The following is a 24,615-nucleotide window of genomic DNA, read 5'->3' on the forward strand; positions in this document are numbered from 1 at the left end:
ATTTTAAGTGACTTAAGCTTTTTGGCTTCATAGTTTGCATGACTAACTGAATAATTTGTTAAGAAGGAAGCCATTTTTTCATTGTTGTTTAAGTACAGAAACATACTGTGTCAGCTAATGTATTTAGCTCATCAAAGTTCATACATACATACTGTGTAGTCATTTCCGTGCAGTAAAGATTTCTGGGAGACGAGATTAAAAATCAATTGTAATAACATTTGGAAATGAATTAAACATCTTCATGGGTCAAGTTATTACGCTGAGAACTTACGAGTAACATATCTGCGAAGGCAATATTCTTTGACAACTGATATTGTGTCAGAGGCGGTAACAGACAATTCATTCTCAAAACTAGTAAGATTTCTTATGTGTACAGATGTATTACAGAATGTTAAGTTCATTCACCGGAACACGAGGACTTTGGTCATGAAAAGAATTTCATTTTGATCTGATTTTTGCTCATAGCAATAACAATTGATAAACTGCATTTATTTATCGAATCTGAACATTCAAACATGTGAGCAAATCATTTATCTGCATTGATTTCATATGATAAAACAGGATTAAACATAACTTTCACCGGAAGAACAGTCACGAACATTCTCAAATGTCTAGGTTAACAGATGAACTCAAAACACGTGTTCAGGAATTATCTAATTATAACAGACATCTTTAATCTGTATTTCCTTATTATAGAAAAATATTAACATTCAGACTGATAGAGAATAGAATAACAATTGCTTTTTGAACCATAATCGTGAATGAGAATTAATTCTTTAAAAGAATTTATTAAACAGATTTACCTATTCAATACTTGTCATAATGATTAGAAGTTAATTTGAAATTTCTAGGTCATTTCCAGCCCATTTTTTGGCCATCTGCGCTAAAAATCAAAACTGATTGGTCACTTATAGAAGTGATAAACTCATAATATCAAATTATATTATTTAATTTGGTATTATGTGTTTTTTTAATGTACATGTTTTAATGTGTATCTTTGTAAATAACGTATCACTTGTATAAGTAACCAATCAATTTTGATTTTTAGCGGAAGATGACCAAACAAGGGCCAAAACATGTCCTAGAAGTTTAAAATGAATCTATAATATAATCATGCTTGTTGTTTAAAGGGGCTTAACATCAAAGGTCATCGGCCCAATATAATCATGACGAGTATTGAATAGGTGGATCTGTTTAATAAATTATTTTAAAGAATTGATGCTCATTAACGTTACATCAATATGGAGCCCAAAATGAAATTTATAAGCTGCAATAATTATGAGAGCACAAGTTACAAATGTGAGTAACCGCAAAGTGAATAACCACGTGGAGCAGAAAAAAAGTATTTGTGAAATGGAACCTTGGATTACAATGGAACGAGGATTTCTACATCATCATCTTAAGGGAAATGGACCAATCAACCCATAACCACAGTCTGAAAAACTGGAGGTTATTACGAGTTCCTAAACTACACTCTGCCATGAATCACGTAGAGAGGATCCAATGGTCAATATGCAATATGCAAGTCTATTTCACTCATTTTTATGCCATGAAAATTGTAATTATTTTAATATCTTGTGTAAAGAAGGGTGAGCATGATTAAGAAACTCAATGTAGAATTTATTTAAAGTGCTATTCATTTTCATTAATCGAAAGAATGAGGTCATATTCAAGTAACTTATTTGGTAAGCAATTATTTAATGAAAAGTTGTGACTCAGTATGAGTAATTTACAAATTCAAGTGATTAATGATTAATTACAATAGCAGGCTGTCTGGCCAGGTTCACCCTGCTACGGTAATACAGTAGACAGTACAGCCAGTGTCCCAATGCTGAGTGTCGAGCGGCGGTAAACTACTAGACCACCTAAAGGGACCAGCGGCTTCGGGCGGATGAATCCCTCTAGGAGGGTGATGGTCCCTCAGTGGAGGAAATGACACTGAAACCCATCATGCAGTGTCTGTTCTCCATGTTGAAAAATGGGGTGAATTAAAATAACTATATCTTAAAAACTTAACAAGTTACAGAAGTACTACTGAACATTTATTGAACACTGGAGGCATTTAGCCCAGGTACATGTTCACAATTAAATTACATAAAACAAAGAACCCTTCAACCTAGTGAAACTGAACAATATAGACATTACTAAAAATACATCAATTCAATTACTAAGTGGCCTCTTACACAGGCGGATGACCAGTCCACATGTAATGGCCAACCCTACAACCCTCTAATCTTACAACTAACTTGGTGGCCCCCCACACGTACGGAATACCAGACACCATGCAAATCTCCACCCCTAACTGAATCTACTAAGCTGCCTCTAACATGGACGGATGACCAGCTCACATGCTAGGGCACCCCCTACATCTAAATTAAGCCTATAACTAACTACTTACTACATTAAATCTATACTAATTCTATCCTAAATCTGTCTGGTGAGGAACTTAAACCACCCTTCCCTGGGATGTCACGACCAGACATGTTTCATGAGGCTCGGAAACCGAAACCTCACCGACCCCTTAAGTTGTCAACGTTATTCCTCACCACTCCTTCATGTAACAGCCCACAAGTGTGGGGATGCCAGCTCCACATGTAGGCCGTCTCGTCTGTATTCTTCTGCCGAGACGGTGGTATGACTCGGCTCATCTTTCGCTGTCTCATTGACAACTTACTTCCTCTAACCTAATACCACTCCCTACCTTAACCTACTCTACACGTGCAGACGTACTGAATCGGCACTTAGCTTGAGATAGATCAGGCCTATCTCCCCCTCTTCCATCTCTACGTCACCAGCTAAACACTACTGTATCTAACAGAAAAAAAAAACCAACAGCAGACAAAACGACTTACCAACAACCACAAACAACCTGATTAGAAGGAATACAATACGACTTACTTATCAATGAACTAAATACTACTAATTATAAAATATACAATACGTAAGGGGCAAAGGAACAAAACTGAACATATATAAATGGGACATAATACTAAACTTATAATTTTTGTCGCCCTTACTATTACTGACTTGAACTCTGTAATGTTCCATATCTGTGTATCCCTCTTTCATCACTTTCATCAGCATTTACCCTTCCCAATTCACCACTTTTATTTTTTTCTCCCACAGTCTTTTTACAATTGTCAATAATTTTGATAGTTTCCCTGGCCTTCTCCATTCCCTGTTCATTAATTTGACAAGAGTATAATATTCAGATTCTCTTTCCATCTTATTTATCTCTTCCGCTTCCAAGTATTTAACCCGTAATGCTCTTATACTTTCACACTGTCTCAAGAAATGTGCATTTCCTAACTCCTTCTCAAACAATAAACATGTATTTGCCACTTCAGTAAAAGCCTTATTTTTATAAACTCCCATCATCCACCATATCAATCCCCTGTATTCTCTTTTGGTTAATTTATCATGTATTATTTTCATACCTGGATATATATTCATGAATTCCTCCAGAGTTTTCCTATTATTACCCTCAACTCTTAGCATTTGTATTTCTATATCTGCTACCTCTGTGCCACTTCCCTACAGGCTCTTCTTTCTTCTAAATCTTTGTCCCAATAGTTCCCCATCCCAATTTCTTCTCGTACTTTCTTTAGGTTGCCCGCCCAGTACCCATTCTGGTACCTCATTTGGTGCAGGTAAGCTAAATCTAGAATTTCTCCCCCTACTCCCCTTTTTAACCTAAACCAATATTTTATTACTCTCTTAATTATATCCACCTTTATATTAATGCCTGTACACAGTAATCTAACTCCACTATTCGCTGTACATATTGGTAAACCTGTAATTATTTTAATAAATCTACTAGTAACTGAATCAAGCATTGCGATTTCCTTTTCCGTGCCCCATACTTCTGCACCGTATAACATTTTAGATTTGATCAAAGCATTGAATACATTCCTTTGTACCCTAAAATCAATATTAGGCATCCTGTTATCTAATATTCGGATACTAGCTAGGGCTGCTGCACCAATCATTTTTGCTCTCTTGATGTGTTCAGACCAATTTCTATTTCCTGATATTATAATTCCTAAATATTCTAACTTGTTAACCACTTCTAGTTTTACTCCTTCCAAATACCATTTTTCTTTTTTTTGCTAATTTGTTCCCTTTTTTGCACACCACTACTCTAGTTTTCTGTGCGTTAATTTTCATACTCCATTCTTTACAGTACCTCTCGATACCAACAATACTTTTTTGCATTGCAACTGGCGTTAGTGTGAACAGGAGTATGTCGTCAGCAAAGACAAGACCAGGAATATCCTGATTTTCTAAACATGGCAGTGCAAATCTTTCCTCAACTTCAAATTCTAGTATATCGTTAATGAACAATAAAAATAAAATCGGTGACAATTTACACCCCTGTTTCAGACCCATTTTGGAGATGATCTCTCCTACTGCTACACGTTCTTCCACTCTCACAGTATACTTCAGCATACACATTTTCTATAGCTCTTATCATTTTACATGACACTCCAACCTGTCTCAATCTAGTAACGACTGCCCCCCTGTTCACAGTATCAAACGCTTTCCTAAATCTATTGATGTTATATAGAGCTTACCTCCTTTTTTCTTTACATATTTGTCAATAAGCGTTCTCACTATAAAAACATTATCTAGTGTTCTTCTCCCTTTTCGGAATCCACTTTGAAATCTCAACAGGATTGAATGTCTCTCCGCCCAGTTCCTTAGTCTTTTTGCTAGTATACCAGTATATACTTTCCCCAATGTATCCGATAATGTAATTCCCCTATAGTTTCCAATATTTGATCTATCCCCTTTATTTTTGTATATAGGGCATATTATCCCCTCTTTGCAAGCTTTCGGGAATACCAGTTTCTCGAAGATTTTATTGAATATCCTTGTCAAAATTTCCCACATTCCGTTTCGCTCTCCCACCTCTTTCCAAAATTCATATGTGATACCTGAAATAGCTCCTGATTTCCCCTTCTTAGCTCCTTGCAACTGGTTCATTATTTCCTGAGTCGAAATAGCCTCATCTAATTCAGGCAGAGTGACACTCAAGCCCCCAGAGACAATAATCCCCTCATGATGCGCTCTCCATTGGTCTTCTTTATTCAATAATTTCTCAAAATACTGGACCCATGTACTATGACTTATATTGGTCCCCCGTGAACCTGATTTCTTCTTGGTCATCTGATTTATTTATTTATTTTATCCCACACTTTCCTACTGCCATTTTCCTTACACTTTTTATTTATGTCTGCAGCCATCTTTTGTTGCCATTCCGACGTCATTCTTAACTGTACTCTTTCCTTTTTCTACAAAATTCATTTCTAGCTACTTGACCACCATCCTCCCTGTATCTCCTAAGTGCCTCCATAACCAGTGACTTTTTCTTAGCACATTCTGTATTATACCATCCACATTTTATCTGCGTTCTACCTGGATTTTGCCTCATACATTTCCCTGCCATTCCAATTACATTTTCTATCCTGGTTAGGGCTTCTTCAACTCTATTCTCTTCTATCAGTTTTACAATACCTATTTTCCAGATCTCAAAATTCTCTCCATTGAAGTACTCTCTAAATTCATTCCCTAATTCTTCTCTCCAACGATACCTGGGTATTTTCCTTTCCTTTACGCTATCGTAAACTCTCTCCTGCACTCTTATATCTTGAATCATTAATTTTAGAGATACTGGCATATGGTTTGCCTCCGCCCAATCCCTAACGCATATCTCTTTGATAACTTGCAAACTATCCCTACAGCCTACAACTAGGTCAATTGTACTGCCCCCATTTTCTACTATATAGGTTAGTTTTCCTCTCTCATCACTGAACCACCATCCATTCAATATATAAAGCTCCTCTACCGTGCATAATTCCAGTAGTTTTTCTCCATTTCTGTTACATTCTTTATCTTGGCTATTTCTATTAACTACTAGTACCTCATCCTCATGTTGACTATAAACTGGCTTCTTGTCCCCTATCCTCGTGTTAAGATCACCCATAATAATAATAATGCTTGCCTGATCATATGTACTTCTCATTCCGTACAATACACCCTTCTATCTTCAAGTCTTACTTGTAATCAGCCCAAGTTTCTACAAGTCCAAGAATATCCATTTCTTCCAGTAGCTGTTTAAAGTCTTCGTTACCTATTTTTTTTCCATATTCCTTTGATATTAACACATGATACCTTTAACTCTAGTTATTTTTTTACTTTTACAGTCTAAATTCCCTGATTTACTTCTGGTCATTCTATATATTTCCATTTGTTCTATTTCTACCGTATCCTCTTCTGGAGTTTTAGGCGTTTTGCCATTCTCTCCCCCCCCTTATCAGTCTGTAACTTATTTCTCTTTGCCCATAAATCTTTTAGACTTAGGTTTTTACCCATTACCATTGTCTCTCGTCCTCTTTCTTTAATCCCCTTGCTGACCCCTGGGCGTTGCTCGATAGGGTTGTCTTCCAGTGCATTGGCCTCTGCTCCCTCTTGTGCCGCTGACTGCTCGGCTCCTGTATCCGCTTCTCTTCCTTCTGCCGTATCATTCCCACCTACGTCATCACTGACCTCCGTCAGCGTTACCTTGCTCACTTCTGCTCCTTCCTCACAAGTTACACTCTGCTGATGTTGATGTTTTTCGTCTATTTCCTGTAGCTGAGCTGGTGTCCACGTGCGCCACCAGCGACCGTCTCCAACAATCAAACGCTGGCCTTTAATGTAGGCCTTTATACCTTGAAATCTTGCTTTGCCTAGGTGCCTACATAAAATGGTTTGTTCCTTGAAGACGCCATTGTCCATGTCCCTTCTCACCTAAATTTTCTCACCTTTTAAGTTGCTGGTATTCCTCAACACTATTTCCGCCATCAGGGTTGATATTAACTTAACCTTGATCGGTCTCCTACCCTTCACTTTCCCCACTCTATATGCATCATCTATGTCCACCTCACTAAAGTTTATCTTCATTTTACTTTGTATCACTTCTACCACTTTAAATACTATTTCCACCTTGCTATCGTTGTCTCCTTCCGGCACACCATTAATAAAAAGGTTTTTCCTCCTGAGCTCTTGGTTTGTCCTGTTTTCAGACCACTTTACTTGCCTCAGTTCCTCCTCTAAATCCCTGACTTTGGTCTTCAGGGTTTGTCCTGTTTTCAGACCACTTTACTTGCCTCAGTTCCTCCTCTAAATCCCTGACTTTGGTCTTGAGTCGTTCTACTCCTTCCGTGTTATGAGCCACTCTCCCTTTTATCACATTCATCTCCTCTTTAACACATTGTTTAACTCTTGTATTTCTTTATTTATTTCCTTGGCTTGTTCTCTAATTAGGTCTCTTGTTTGTTCGTCCTGACATGCTTCTTTGGTCAGTTCCTTAATCATTTCGAATTCTTCCCATCTGATTGCACCAACTGGTCCAGGCCCCGGGTTTAGCTCAACTCCACCTATTTCCAATAAGGTTGCTATTACTGCGGCTACCAACAAGGTTACCAATACGCCCATTTGCTGCCCATTTTTCATCTCTCCTCTCACTTTTTCACATTTCACTCCTCCATTCCACCTTCCTGTACTGCACTAGTGAATCACCCATGTTCAGCACTCTACTCAGCACATCCGCTCACTCCACTGTCTCACTCACGACTGACAGAAGTAAATATTAGTATTTGGAATCTCCTTTAAAAATGAAGAAACTTTTTTTTTCTTTTCGGTAAATCCACCTATGGGGGTGAAAAGAAGTGAAAAAGTGGTGAGCATTAAAACTGGTATATCTCAAAAATGTAACATGTTATAGCTGTAAAAATTGGTATTTGGAATTACCTTTAAAATCAAACACGTTTTTTATTTTTGGAAAATCCTCTTAAGTGGAGGGGTGAAAAGGACTGAGAAAGGGGTGGAGTCCTTTAATGGGGACACACATAATAAAAACCGAAGATGTTACAGATGTGAAAACTGGTATTTGGAATTTCCTTTAAAAGTTTTTTTTTTTTGGAAAATCCACTTAAGGATGGGGATGGGGGATGAAAAGAAATGGTGCTGAATTCATTTTATGAGGATGCTTATACCTCAAAAACTCAAGATGTTACAAATGTGAAAACTGGTATCTGGAATCTCCTTTAAAAAGAAAGGAACATGTATTTTTTTAATTTAGAATAATCCACTTAGATGGGGGGAAGGATACTTATATCTCAAAAACTGAAGATGTTACAGATGTGGAAATAGGTATTTAGAATCCTCTTTAAAAATAAAGAAAAACTTTTTTTTTTCCCCCCCCTCACATGTACAGTTCTATGTCGCATTTCCAGAGTCAGCTCTGCCAGTAGCCTGGTCATCTTAGCCCCAAAAGGCAACACCACAAACGTGGTTTACAAAGGTACTGTAGTAAATGAATCTCAATTTTTTGATGAGTTTTTATAGGCCTACTTTAGGGATTTTCAGATAACGTCTTAGTGCAGTGCCGAGGAACGATTATTTGATCAAATTGCAAAATCCACGCGAGCAAAGCCCCGGGTAACAATTAGTCTGTTAATACTAAGTCATAAACATGACATTTCAATCCCGACAGGTACAATAGAAAACTGTTGGTTACAGCTAGTGAGAATAAAAAATCACTATTTTGTTAAATAGTCTGTGTATAATAAGCTGTACTTGGATCTGAAATCAGTCACTGAATATACATTTACAAAGTGCACCACAGAAGATATAATACTTACCGCTCGACTTGTTCCAGCTGTTTCTCTATGTCCATATTGTCAGAGACTATGATTTGATCAGCACCCAAGGCTTGAGCAACTGGTGTAGCACGCAGTGAACATGTAGTGGTCACATGAGCTCCCCACAAGTGTGACAGCTGCAGTAGTATGCAGCCAACAGGAGTGCAACCAGAATGTACCAGAATTCTGCACAAATCACATGTTTACATTTATTCAGATTAATCCTTATACACGGTGTACCAGAAATACTTTTAATGAATGTCACAATGGATATCCCTGAAGTACAAGACAGATTTTTTTTTTGTGTACCAGAGCTAAGAGATGTCTTGTTGCCAAGAAAATGAGGCCAAAGTTTGTCAGATCCATTCCCATAAAACATGCTTCAAAACTGCAGGACTTAAAATACAATATTACATAAATACAGTAAATATGTTTGCTTTTTAATAGTGCAATTTGTAAATCTATGAAGGGCTTGTAAATCATGGAAGTACTGAGAGCATCATACTGTTGCAACACATGATGTGAGTGGTTCTCTGCATGCCAAGTGTCTGGGAGGAATGAATCCAAACTTATGAACTAGGGCAAACAAACCAGCGAAACCGCAGTCTACAGTAAAGTATGTGTGTTGCTCTTTACCTGTGAAGAAAATGAGCCTGTTGTGATAACTATGGAGAGGAAACGTGTAACTTCATTCAAAAATAAGGCTGCCAAAACACACAGCATAAGCGGTATGTTGCTACCACTGGCAACAATGATGTGCCACCAGCCACCACTCGTCAGTTTTACGATACCATGGAGATAGCATGAAGTGGTGACACTTGTTTTCTCTCGGTCAGAATACAGGGCCCTTACCGCTGCCTAACTCCGCTGCCTAACTCCGCTCCCACTATCAGTCGTACACCTACTATTGTGAAGAGTAAGATCACTTGTACAGCCATTCTAACTGCCTATTTCATAAGTTTCACAACACTTTTACAATAACGTAGATCTTCCAAGCAAAGAACTTCCCAGACTCGCTGTTTCCACTTCTTTTCCATCAAAGATAACTGTCCTGATACTAGTTGATAAGTATTTCAGATACACCCTATTAAAAGCATCATAAACAATGACCTTGATAAGAAAACACATTCAATTTTGAATAAGAAGCACAGGAACTTGAGAGGTACCCTTACGGCTCAGACAGTTTAATAGCTGGACTCAAGATTCAGATCATGGTCAATGTGACAGAAATCTGTAGTATACAAAGCAGAGTTAGGACAGGTTTTCCCCAGGACCTACAGCATCCTCCATCTCTCTCTCATTCCTGTGTTGTTCTATAACACCGGAATGCAAAAAAATAAAAATTCTCTGGCAAAAGGTTGAAGAGGTGATTTACCCTAATTTAGGTGTGCTGATTTCAAATATGTAAACTTTTATGGCCTATCACATAGTTTTTTTTGCTATTTGAAATCCAAATTTGACATGTTATTGTAATTTCGATAGAAAACACCATAATAGAGAATATATGTAATTTTAATGGGACATGATCAAATTGCAACAAATATACAAAAAAAGTACCATGCTCATTGCTAGAATGCATGAATCTCAGTACAAGAACACTACTGTTTGCTGCACTTTGATGTGAATGAACGCTGTGTTGATTTGCGTTTGTGTTCCTTAGTAGTGTTATCTCGCACTAGACACCAACAGTAATCTGAAATCACAGAGACGTCCCATCGCCCCTGATACCTTCGCTCCATTTCTTTTAGATCCTAATGGAACCGCTTGGGAAATGTAATTTTAAGCTCATGCGGCAACCCAATTTCTGGAAGTTGTACAGCACGGTTTCCACAATCTGTTGGTAGTTGACAGAACAACTAGAAGCCAAAGAAAGGAAGATTCTAAAGAAGATCTTAGGTCCAGTAAAAAAATGGAGAATATAGAAGGCACAATTATGAATTATATCTGTATATGGAGAAAATAACAGACACTATTAGGAAAAGAAGGATATCTTTCTATGGTCACTTGACATAACTGAGACCGGGAAGATTGTCCATTCAAATCTTTGCCTCCTTTCTGAATAAGAAAACAAAAGGGGCCTGGTTCATGGAGGTGGAAAATGATTTACAAGAATTGGGGATTTGCAAGATGTGGACCAAAGAAGGATGCAGAAATACTGGGCAAGTGTTAAAGCTCAAGACAGAAAACGGTTGAAACAGCATGGTCCATAGCTGGCCGAAATGAAAGAAGAAGAAGAAGAAATAATAATAATAATAATAATAATAATAATAATAATAATAATAATAATAACAATAACAACAACAATAATGTATGTGCTGTATGTATATCCCTTGGTCCCATTTCCTGATACAGGGTTGGGGATGAGGTGAGATGAAATTATGTGGCAGTTAAGGAACTAATCAGGATGATATGAATAATAGTGAGCAAAAATGGGTAAGGAGGTGGAATAGGAATAAGAACTGTCCTGGCATTTGCCTGGAAGTGCAAACTGGAAACTGCAGAAAACCAATGGAGTATGAACCCATTTATCTCCTGAATGCAAAGCTTGACTCCATAACCATAGCACATTAACACTTGTGGCCACCCTACTTGATGATGATACACAAATGCAGTATCTGGTGGCAATTATTGCTTCAAGTAGTATAGTAAATGCCCATTAAACATAACATACCAAACAGCAAATAAAAAATTTAATTTAAAGTAGACCATTCCAACTCTGTGTTTGAAGGCAGACCTTCAACTACTCCTTTTCTCGCTGCAATTGTGGCAATGTAAGAAAAAAACACACACACATGCACGATTGCTGAACTTGCATCTTTTAGCCAACATTACAAACCATTTGAGTGATTTAAATGTTTCTTTGCGAGGCAAAAATCTATTAAGTGATACTAATTAGGACAGAATTTGTGCTTTTACGATGGATTTTTATGGTTCGAAAAACAATTACGGAAGAAACATTTTGAAAACTTTACATCGCGAGGTGGCATTTTGACCGCCCATTTTTAGTTGTAATTTTTTTTACTCGGTTTTTATGAATGAATAACGGACAACATAGTTAAATAACTTGATATACACATATTTAAATGCTTAAAATAACTTTATTCACACATATTTAAACGAAAAGGTAATGATGAACCCTTAAACATAACAATTTTGAAATAGCATAAGTAACGTTCACCAGTCGGTTACAAAAAATTATCTTGAACAGAAAAGACAGATATTTAAAAAGGAACTGAAATCCATCTGTAATTTGAGAAAGCATCACTGAAGACAAATATTTTGAATTTACATCAGGTACAATGAGCTTTCTTGGAATAAGCTAAACCATATCGATATCATTGTCCTCCAAACCTTTGTTGCAAACGTTACAGGTTACTTGAAGCGATGAATGATTTTTGCACACATATCTCGTGCATTTGTGGCACATCAAACAAGTTCTGTTGTTTTTTTTAAAACCCACCGTAACAGCCATGGGCGCCCATATGACAGTTTGTAGGAGGGGGCGAAGACCTGGGGGTATGTAGTATTTTTAAAATTTTGGAAGATGAATGGCAGTAGAATAACACCCACGGTATTCCCTGCCTGTTGGTGGGGCGGTACTACCACTTCTATGTAATACCAACTTTTAAATCATTTTCTTGAAAGAAAAACACCTGAATACATTAGATTTTAACCTTTCCTTCAGAGCTAGAGGGGGGCCGCGGTCCCCCCTTGGCCCCGGGCATGGGCGCCCTTGGTAATAGCAAATAGGTTGACTGTTTGATGAAGTTCCTGTGCTTGCTGGTTGTTGTTCCCTGTACTTTTCTAAGAAAATATACAGTTCCTTAGGAAGGCACCAAAGTTTTGCACAATCTTTCAAATTGTCGGCCATTAGGTCCATCGCTAAGTTGAAAGTGTATATTCTCCTTACAGTGGTGTCATCAGGGTGATTTGATTGTAATCTTGATGATGATGCTTGTTGTTTAAAGGGGCCTAACTTCGAAGGTCATCGGCCCTCGGCCATCTTTGCGTTCTTCTAGAGGTAGAGTATCTCAAGCTCATCAAGTCTACTGTGTCCACACCTCCTTTAGTAGAACTATAATTCGTCATTTGCAGAGGTTTCCCAGTTTCTTGGTCAGTCTCGTCAGTATCGTGCATTGTGGACAACAAGAGCACAACTTTCTTTCTTTTAGTGACCACAGAAATCAAGGTTTTATCATCCTGGCATGCAAGTTGATACTTTCCAGGAACTAAATGCTTATTTTCTATCACAAAATCAGGAGGAATCTCTTTTTTATTTCTCCTCAGGGTGCTTAGAAATGTCAGACCTACTCCCAGTAAGTACTTGGCAAGTGGGTAACTGCTAAAATAGTTATCAGTAGTTACGTTCCGATTTGTACGTTTTATTGGTTCAGTCAATCTTTTCACTACATTGAAAGGTTTTTGGATGTTACATAAGGTCTGAGCTTTTGCTTCCCATAATATATCTCCATGTTGTAAGTGTAGAATGTATGGGAGTCACAAAACACATACATTTTCAGACTGTATTTTGCTGGCTCTTTGGCCATGTATTAGATAAAACCGCAATGACCACTGTATGCTATCAGCATTTCATCCACTGTCACAAATTCGCTAGGATTATATGAACGCTGGCAGTTGGCAACAAATTTAGTAAATAGTTCCTGTATAGAGGCCAGCTTGTCGTAAGCCGAACGTTCAATTCTTGTTTTCATACATCGAAGTGAAGGCTCCTCAACAGAAATTTAAAGCGATTTTCACTGAAATTGGCAAGCAGGATTGTTATTCCAGTCCCGTTATCAGTGAAAAGTTCTGACAAATTACAGCTAATATTTCTGATCTTGTAGTGTCTCTGTAGTCCCTCTCCCTACCTTGAGGATGTTCCACTCTTTTCATAGCAATAAAAATATTTGTATATTTGATAATATCATCAATCATGTCCTCACTTATAATTTGAAGAAAGCATTCCTGTCTAGTTTTGCACTGGCAAGCAGGTCCCCTAGGGGCAGGGAAATTTTTTTTTTTTAATTTCGTTTTCAAATTTGCTGCAACAGGTTTATTTACCAACAACATTTCACCATCCTTTGCAATGAAGTAATGAACACTGTCAATGTCATAGTCACCCTCTTCATCAGGGCTGTCTACATCCACTTCAGAGTCACTGGTATGCCTGTCTTCTTCAATTTGTTGTGGCTCAAAATCTACGTCATCTAGATGGTCGATTTCGTTATCTTCTCATTCTTCACCTACGTCCTCTAGATTTTGGAGAATTTGTAGAATGTCGTCAGGTTGGCAGTATCGGACCCGGAGAGAAAGACATTTATTTATTTTGTGCGGTAGGTATGTTTTGTCTGAATACGTTTGAGATTTGAAATATATATCCTCATAAAGTACACAATTAGTAATTACTTAAAATACTCTAATAAACTTAAAATATGTACTTACATTTTTGGTTATTACATTAGAGAAGCACTCGGACCTTCTGTTCCATGTGCGCTCGCAAGGCGGTTTTGTGGCCGTCCGTGTGGCCTTCCGTGACCAGAACTACTTTGACACTGACTCCCTACAAGACGCGGCGAGTTGACGGCCAAATGTGTATGGCATCTAGTGGCAAGATAGCCAACGAGAGAATACTCTTGGTCACCCCCATAGTTTCTCAGAAACATTTACGTATACAGTGATTTTTTTCCAAATTGGCGGCCAATTTCCTGCCAACGCGAGTGCTAGAAGGTTAAACAATTCAACAATGGTCTGGAAATATGAAAGAAATTTCACCTGAATAAAACATTTTTACAACACCCTTTTCTGTAAATTCTGAGCTAACTTCAGCCAAATTTCAAAGAGAACTGATAAGGCTTCAATGTAACATAATTCTGAAAGATAGGTATTACAATATTCCAGATGGCCTTCTTGTATTTTATAAGAACTTAGAACAAAAAGGGTTTTCCATGTATCCCCACATTGGTATGCAAATTAATTACCATGTTTGTTTCTAAATACCTTTGCAAACACAGTCATGAACCTGGATAAGAATAAACTTACGCCACATTTGTCCACGCTGATATCTCTTAAAATGTGCCCTCCACACACCTCACTCCCCTTCATCTATTTTCCCCCCCTCCGCCCTCCCCCAATCCAATGTCTCATGGGGGTATAGACACAAGTGAGAGCCTGTCCAGTATTATTTATCATTGTGAAGGTGTAATAACTCTGTGTTAAGTGTATATCAAGTGTGCATTCAGTGGTGTTTTAACCTGTGCATGTGCAGCGGTACTTTAATTGGAAGAAGGTGTCGTGATTCTTAAGTAATTTGTAAAAGTTTTTTGAATTACGATGGGAAACTCACATAAACATTCGGATCAATGTTCCACTTGATCCCGCGATGATGGACCATTCGCACAGAGTTGGTACCAGAAGTCACAACAAAACCAGGCCCATCATTGTGAAATTTGTTTCACGTTACGCTGGTTTGCAATGTGTCCAATGTAGTGCACTGATCATCGCAGTCGAAGATGTTGGCAGCGCTGTTCTGTGAATTTAGAGGCTGGTTGATGTTCTTCACTTGTTTCCGCATAGTTTCAGCAGTTGCCACATGAGAGCATGGGCAGTCACTGTATATTTCCTTGCCTTTAGGGGGTGGGGTGGTTCATACACCTATTGAAATGCCGTTTTCAAATCAAAGAAGCTGTTAAAGAACAGTACTGACATTCACAAATGTACTGTAAGCCATTTCGGACTAAATTCAGTGTGGACTATTGATAGTGTTATTTATAACTGTGCATGGTGGTGATGTGAAACATCAAATGAAGACGGAATGCAACTTCGAGGAACTGAAGAAATGCTACCCAGCTACACTGAAATTATGTGGCGAGGTAATTCTTATTCCTGTGCATCACTCAATTACTGGAATTACTTTGAACGAGAAGTAGTGATGATGATGATGATGATGATGATGATGATGATGATGATGATGATGATGCTTGTTGTTTAAAGGGACCTAACATCTAGGTAATCGGCCCCTAATGGTACGAAATGAGACGAAATGAAATGAAAAATTCAAAGCCCAAAAACATCCACTAACCACAATTCAAAATGTGAGGACAAAGAATGAATGGATGGATATGCATTTAAAACAATCAGTGGAACCGACCCACAGTGCCCCACATGCACAGAAGTTGGCATAGAACAATAATATTACTGATCAAGGGAGTGCTTCTATAGCACAATACTGAATCGATGACACTTGTAGTCGAAAGGGGTCCAAAATCCAAGTCAGCGGCCCCTCACAATGGTACTTATCGCTAGGAAAATAGAACCATGGTATTTGTCATGTTGCGGTACTAATCAAAAGTAGCATAGACTCGCGGCATTCCACAAAGTATGGTACTACTCACAGGTAATGAAATTCGCACATGGAATAAAAACCAATGGTGTTTCGCACATTGCAGCACCATTTACAGGCAACGCAAACCTATGGTGTTCATCACATACGTGTACTAACCACATGGACCCGCACTACCCTGTGGTGTTCCTCATATAGTGGGTACTAATCATAGGCAAGCCAGAACCATTGTGTCGCTCCGAAAGTAGTACTAATCACAGGTATTGTAGAAGCCGGCAACACATTTTGTTGCTACTAACCACAAACCTATTTGGTACCTAACACAGTGGTACTACGAGCAAGTAAAAGCGACCCATGGTGTTCCCCGCATGGTGGTACTAATTACAAGTAGTTTCATGGTTCTAATACAATCATCCCTTGGTCGCCCCTTTTAGTTGCCTCTTACAACAGGCAAGGGATACCATGGGTATATTTTTCGTCTGTGTCCCCCCACCCACAGGGGGTGAATGAGACATAGAGATAATTCTGTTGAGGCTAACAAATCAAAAGTTTCTCTTTTGCAACCATTCTATTTAGTGTAGTATATTAGTTATAATTTTTTTAAATACTTAGAAATATCTGCTAACGTGCTAAATCTGTTTATACCAATTCTTTTACTCACTTATTTATCTCACTTCAACACATAATTTCAAAGTCCTTAAATTATTTTCATATTGATATATATAGGCTACTAAAATCATACTTCTTTGAACGATCTGTAATTTAACTATTGAGCTTAATCCTTTGTACTAATTGTACTCATGGCAAGTAATGAGTGTGTCTTATCTGACTTACTATAAGGTATTAGTGTGAGAAACACAAGAAATATTAAGGTCATTTGTATCAATTCTCAGTCTCTTGTTGACCCCCCCCCCTCCATTTAACTGAGTTCTGGCACATTTTTGGCAAGAGTTTGTTTGATATTATCACAGTTAGTGAAACCTTCAGTACTAGATTCTGCCATCTGTCTGGATGGGTATAATATTTTCTGTAATGACAGAATAAACAGAGCTGCTGGTTGTGTTGCAGTTTACTTGAAGAACAGCATAAATAATGTAGTGTACTTTGCAAAATCTCTTGGAGAGTACAGTAAGAAACCTGAGTACATAATCCTTGATACAGCCTTTTCAGACACTAAAATTCTTTTCGCTTGTATATATCGTCCACCGAAAGTAGGGTTTATGGATACATTCCTGAATGATATGTATTCTCATGTTATGAATTATAAATATATATACGTTGTGGGCGATGTTAATGCTCGATTCGGTACTGGGTCATTTGAAAGCGAAAACATACATGATGCGTCCAACGCCTGTAACCTCGACTGTCTTCCATTCAATCCAACTTTTCATACTGCCACTTCCGATAGCACTCTTGACATAAACTCATCCAACTGCAATGAGTTGGTAGTAGAATATGGAAAGGAACCAGCCTCTGGTTTTCCTGGTCATAACTTGCTGTATGCTGTATTCACTTTATCCATGCCAAAACTCCTAAAACAATTCTTGTTCGAGACTTCAGTAAATTTGACATAAACAATTTCTGCGCTGATGCTGAATTACTACCCTGGAATGTGTTTTTGCAGTCTAATGACGTAGATCAAAAAGTCTCTCTCTTCAACAGTTGTGTACTTTCTCTCTACGACAAGCATGCACCCCAAAAAATAATTCTCATAAAACACCAATCAACAGCATGGCTCAATAAACGTATTAAGGAATTGATAAGTAAACAGGACAGAGCCAGGAAGAAATTTATTAAAACAAAACTTCCAAATGATTATGAGCAATTCAGGATCTTATGTAACGAGACAAAACCGGTCATTAGGAACACTAAAGTGAAGTATATGTACATCATCTTCCATAACTGTGAGAGGTATTTGTTTTACGTCGCACCAACACAGATCGGTCTTATGGCGACGATGGGGAACAGGAAAGGCCTAGGAATGGGAAGGAAGTGGCCGTAGCCTTAATTAAGGTACAGCCCCAGCATTTGCCTGGTGTGGAAATGGGAAACCGTGGAAAACCATCTTCAGGACTGCCGACAGTGGGGTTCGAACCCACTATCTCCCGGATGCGAGCTCACAGCTGCATATCCCTAACCACACAGCCAACTCGCCCAGTCGTCATTTTCTTGGCATGCTGAAAAATCACTTGGTATTGCGAGTCAGTCACTCTCTAGATAGCCAAATGTCTGTTACTCCATCTGAATTAAGTGAATATTATATGACATCAGTCTTTAACTCCAACTCTCTGGAAGTATCAGAGACTGCCAAACATTATAGATTTCTCACTCCAAGTAACAGAGATAAATTCTATTTTATGTACGTACACCCTTCACGGGTAGAAAAAGCAGTCAGATCAATTCGAACTAAAGGTAAAGGTCCAGATATTTCAATATCCATGATTTCTACCTGCAGTGACATATTTCTTCCTGCCCTTGTGCATCTATTTAACTTCTCTCTTCAGAATGGAATTTATCCCTCATAATGGAAGCATGCCAATGTACGTCCTGTGCCCAAAAAGAAAACATCAGCAGTCTCTAGTATTTTAGGCCTATCAACATCCTCTGTGCACTTAGTAAGGCACTAGAAACTATTGTTCATGAGCAGATATGTGAATATATGTCAAAATACCACATTCTAAATCCTTACCAATCTGGTTTCAAGAAGGGCTATAGTACAGCTCTGCTGAAGGTTACAAATGATATACACGCAGCCACCAATACGAAGCAGTTTACTATCTTATTTCTCTTTGATTTCTTGCTAATCTGTAGTCAACTGGCTTCTCGCAGAGCGCAGAGTCTACCGTGGTTTGAATCATATACGTCACATAGGTCATAAAGGATCATGTTTGTTGATGGACGAACCTCTAGCTGGGATTCAGTAAGTAGTGGCGTGCCGCAACGATCAGTCCTCAACCATTATGTTTTTCTATTTATATTAAGGACATCTCTGAAGTCTTTAAAAGCAGTACCTTTCACAAGTAGGCTGATGACTTACAAGCATACTTCACTTTAGTCCTACTAATGCACCTTCTTGTATAATGCATTTTAAACATGACATCTTTCGATTGACAGAATGGAGCACAAATCATAACCTCCAATTGAATGTGGTTAAGACCTAGCTTATTTGCATAGGTTACACAAAACTACTGAAAACTGTTGATCTGAAATCCCTCCCAGCAATAAAAATTCTAAGATACAGATATCCATTATAATGACACCGTTAACAATCTAGATCTAATTTTTCAACAGAACCTTATACTGGTCTCTTTTATTTTATTTTTTTTTGCTAGTGGCTCTACGTTGTACCGACACAGATAGGTCTTATTGCGACGATGGAATAGGAAAGGCCTAGGAGTTGGAAGGAAGTGGCTATGGCCTTTATTAAGGTACAGCCCCAGCATTTGCCTGGTGTGAAAATGGGAAACCACGGAAAACCCTCTTCAGGGCTGCCAACAGTGGGATTCGAACCCACGATCTCCCAGATACAAGCTCACAGCCGTGCGCCTCTAACCGCATGGCCAACTCGCCTGGTTATCGTGGTCTGATCATGTCAAATGTGATCCGAAAAGTCGTGTCATCCACGCATATTTTGAAATGTAACCTATCGTGTACACCACCTTTCATGCGAAAACTACTTGTTTAAAGTCTTATATTCCCAATCATTGACTATAGTTCAGTCGTATACAGCAATTTATCTGAAATTTTGAACATAAAACTACAGAGGGTACAAAATGCATGTGTTTGTTAAGTGGCAAATGCCTGGTGTGATGAACACATAACACCCTATTACATACAGCTGCAGTGGTTGAAACCGTTGCTTACGTTATTATACAAGGCTGGGAAATGAACAATGAGAAGTGGGTTCACCGAATTTAGTTTTTAGTTTTCCCGCTAGGATCGCCTTTCTTAGACATAAGTTTTGAATGTCTTCTTATGTTCAGCATAGATCTTGTGACAAGTGCTTGTGAAAATTCGCTAATGTATAGCTAATTATGATACTCACGGAGAAACCACGCGTTCTGAATGGTTCTTACAGTCCATTTTTGTTGTAGTGCAAATAATCCGTCAATATGATGTTAACACGTCTTGTTGGAAACTTGTTTTTATTAGTATCTTGAAGTTATGAGTCATCGTAGTATGGACCCCACAGTCAACATGAATTTATACATATTGGCAAAGGAGTTTCAAAGTGTTTGTGTTTATAGTCAGTTTATACACATGTAAAAGCTAATACTTAAAATATAGCCTTTGTAATGGGTCTCCAGTTCAGAGTCACACATCACTGCCCAGCTTAACTTAACTTTAAAACTTTTCTGTTCAAAGGTTTGCTGTGTGTAAAATAAAATGACACAGGAATCCTGTAATATGTGGAAAGAAATTTGAACGGAATACAAAGTAATTTATAGAAAGCTTGTCTTCAATACCAACAGGATCTCCCTCTACTGTACATCAGTCATTCCAAGAAACTTATACAAATTCCTGATTTTATTGCCATCTCATCTATGATGAGAGAAGCAACCTTTTTATTATCATGCTGTAAAGATGTATTTTCTGCAATCAGACGAGCTCGTACCAAAGAAGTAATTCCTATCTCCCCTCTCGAATGGCCAATGTAAGTCTTTAAAGACTTTTTGTGTGGTAGGTGCAAAAATATTAAAAGATCTTAGGAACCTGTAGCCTGTGGATGACCTGTTGGACAGTAATATGCAAACCTTTATAGTATTCTCTCTGAATTCTGTTTACTAAAAGCTTGAATCTGCTCAATCAAATCAAGAAATTTGCTTTCAAATCACCTTGTTCAGCTAGTTCTATAATTTTATTTAACTGACTCTCAAGTCCATACTGATTTTTTCATTTTTGGGTTGATGCATCCTTTCTTTTAAAGTGGTAACAATATTTGTCAGCTTCACTATAAGTGTTGTTTTTCATACATTTTCTAACTATTCTTTTCAGTTTCAAACCTACTTTAGTGCTGTATAGCTTAATAGAACACCCTGTGCCTGTGGTTTTATATAATGGTCCACTTGTGTCTAACAATCAGAAATACGTATATTTTTTTAGAAAATTGTTTTCTGTTTTAGCATTAGATTATTTAAGCCTAAAATAATAAATAGGCTTAATGTGGAGGTCCTTCTTTTCGCTGGCTATATACGTGGTTGGTTCTACATGAAGTTCAATTTTTTTGCAGAGTTTAGCTTCATTTCTGTCTTCTGTAGCCTTCCTCTTATGTGATCTTCCTGTATGTGATTGTATTTGTCTGTATTCGGGAAAAATTTGAAATATAGATTGAATGACATTTGAAAGTAGGATTTATAGTGCTGTGTTTACACTAATCTGAGTTCTTAAAATGCCCATTGGAAAATGTGGAATGCACACTAGTTTTCCACAGAGATCCCAGTTTATTTCCTTGGCAAGAAATTGACAAACACCATTTAGGTTTAAGTTCCTCACCTTTCGGAAATCTGCGAAATGTAATACCACATCCTTTTGAGGTCTTTGATTCACGGTAAGGAACACTACAGTACACCACGTTTCTTAAGAATTATCCGATGTTCGTATTACGTAAATACGGTAATTAATTTCAGTCACTAAATTATAATCACCCGCACTAGCACAAGAAAGCTCACAGAGTACAAAAATACGTCTCTTGGCATGCTCGTGAATGTTTGAATGAGTACTTCGCCCACACAATTTTATGACTAAGAAGAGCGAACCTAGAGGCAAAACGATACGTTTCACAAGCCGGAGCAAGAACCAGTTTCACGACCAGCGAGGCCTTGTATTTCCCGGCCTTGTATTTCCCAGCCTTGTATAATAGCGTAAGCAACGGTTGAAACTCATGAACGTCGAGAGATGTCAGTAGCTGTTGCTATGCACAAAATTCTCAAACTGAAGACCCCATCCTACCTTTATAATGCATTTAAATCTATGGAGATGGTACATAACAGAGATAATAGGTTTACAAAAACTACCCTTCAAATTCCCCTCTATCGCCTTTAATCTTCACTGTTTCACAAATAACACTAGCTGTCCTCAACTAAAGCAGTCCTTAACATCTATCTTCTTGGAGGAGTAAGCAAGGAGCTGAGATCAGTCATTCTTGTGTCTAACAATCAGAAAAACATATATTTTTTTAGAAAATTGTTTCTCTGTTTTAGCTTTAGATTCTTTAAGCCTAAAATAATAAATGGGCTTAATGTTTTTACTTTTCTTACTTTCTTACTTATTTTAATTCTACTGAATTTGGTATTTGTATTTTAATTCATTTTTAAGTGTAATGTTTAATTTAATGTTTTAATATTTAAAAATGTAGTTAGTGTGTTCATAAACCTGTATTGTGTTAAGACGCTACATAAAGGGGCTTTTCAGCCTTAGTGGCATGTAAATTATCAATAAATTCAATTCAATTATCTCAATTAGCCACCAAGAGAAAAATTCTATAATTAAGCAATACAGACAGACAACTACAGGATCATCCAATTAACACAGAACTGTAGATGAAGCAAGGCTGAGTCTGGCAAGCTAGCTTCCCACCAGCCAAACAATGTGCGAGTAAACTAGAGTGAATGCCTGATAAATTCTAATGCACTTTAAAAGTATTCACCCCTTATTTTTAGTCATGAAGAGGTTCCTCATGGGGCAGATTAAGTTTTTTGGTACTCCAATATCAGCTGTTTTGAAAATACCAACCATCCTCGTCTGAGAAGAAATGAAATTGGGATCAATTTCTCCATCATGCACTTTATTCAAAAGCCATTCATTACATCTAATCCTACACACAGGGTCACCTGGTTCAAGTTCTTGTACCACAGTACATGTATAGGATTCAAACTTAAGTAACGTCATAGCCCTTTGTACGGAACCAAAAGAAATTCCGATTGCTGAGAAAGATGGCTAAGAGATTTCTTAGGAGAATTTTTGATGCCCAATGTCTTCAAGATTTCCTTCCATTAGCACTGCACGTCACCTTCTTAGGTTGTTATTAATATTTCCTGTTTCATGAAATGTAATAAATCTATGAACTGTCCCACGACTTGGAACTCAAACACCTGGGAATTTTCTTGAAATAATCTAACAGCATGAGCAGATTCTGTACAGACATATGAATCATAAATAAACACCCAATGTGGATTACCATCATCATCATCATCATCATCATCATCATCATCATCGACTGATTCTCACTTCGCTTTGCACACAGGTGTTGCTCTCACTGAAACAGAAAACTGTGTTGCAAGGCAAAGCCAGAACCAGTAGTCCCTGCTGAACCAGTAGTTCCTGCAGGCTCCCCTCCTTCCTGCGCAGAGTTGGTTTAGTCACTCCCAGATGACGCTCTGGTTCCAAGATAATTGGATGACCCAATAGCTTAACATTATAACATTCTTCTTCTCTTCTTCTTCCTGATATGTTTCTGCTTATGCAGGTCATTCAATTATAACACTACTGCATAGAAATTAAAATTACAGAAATAATGAAGTTATTGGATTTAAGTCCAACTAATTACTTTAATGGCTTTTGGAGATGGTGAGGTGCCAGAATATTTTCTCAAAGTAGTTCTTGTAGTTGAGTAAATAAATATAAAAATCAGCTGATTACTGTATTCCGTTAATTTGTAGTTCTAAGTACCCGGTATAGTTTGTAATTTGCACCTTCCTTTATTCATCAAGTAAAAGTTAATATCGTAAGTTCATCAAATTCCTGTATCCCAATAATATTGCAATTCAAGTCCTCGACATAGTTCTGACAGAAGGATTTATAATACCAATACAAATGGTCCGTTATTAGTCATTATTATAAATTTTCCAGCTAACTCATTTGTGGTTGCCAGCGTTTCGCCCTCGTGTGCTAGGCTGGGCTCATCAGTTGGTACCTAGCACACCTACCAAGATGCTGGCTAGTGCATACCGTGGAGGCCACTGCATAGGCTAATTGGAGCCACCAGCAGAGACAATGCACTATGAAAGACTGTCTCATTACCAAAAATTGATGCCTGCTTGGCCATCAGATGATATAGATGTTGATTCCTAATTGTAGCAACCGGCAGTGCCAATGCACTATGAGAGACTTTGTCTCATTAGCCTACGCAGTGGCCTCCACGGTACACACTAGCCAGCGTCTTGTGGGTGTGCTAGGTACCAACTGATGAGCCCAGCCTGGCACATGGGGGCGAAACGCTGGCAACTAGGAATGAGTTAGCTGGACAATTTATAATGTCCAATAACGGACCATTTATATTGGTATTATAAATTTACTTCTTCAGAACAAATATTTCAGATTCCCTTTGGGAATCAACATCTATATAAACAGAAGGATTTGTTTTTCTTTTGAGAAATTATTGTAGACCTCTTATTTTTCAGCATTTAGACACTTTTATTCTCCGTCCCGCGTAGTAGGGAAAATATTAGTAACCCACTAGCTGTAAAAATCATATAACCACATTTCAGTTGTGAATTGTAGTGTAGATACGGTATGTTAGAGTGTAGATACGGTATATTAGATAGTATCTGTCTGCTATATTTGTGTATATTTTTGTGTGCATCTATTAGA

General features: G+C 37.9%; 1 protein-coding gene across 4 annotated transcripts in view; it reads right to left on the reverse strand.

Moving 5' to 3' along the window:
- The window catches only part of LOC136866403 (reticulon-4-interacting protein 1 homolog, mitochondrial-like), a 270,197-nt gene that overhangs the window by 155,754 nt on the left and 89,828 nt on the right, over positions 1-24,615 (reverse strand). For all 4 annotated transcript variants that reach the window (XM_068226726.1, XM_068226725.1, XM_068226724.1 and 1 more), the window contains exon 7: positions 8,688-8,873. In XM_068226726.1, the coding sequence (XP_068082827.1) occupies positions 8,688-8,873 (186 nt within the window). The remainder of the gene's footprint in view (positions 1-8,687; positions 8,874-24,615) is intronic.

This window comes from Anabrus simplex, chromosome 3 (genome assembly GCF_040414725.1).
Source record: "Anabrus simplex isolate iqAnaSimp1 chromosome 3, ASM4041472v1, whole genome shotgun sequence".
Taxonomy (NCBI): Eukaryota; Metazoa; Arthropoda; class Insecta; order Orthoptera; family Tettigoniidae; genus Anabrus; species Anabrus simplex.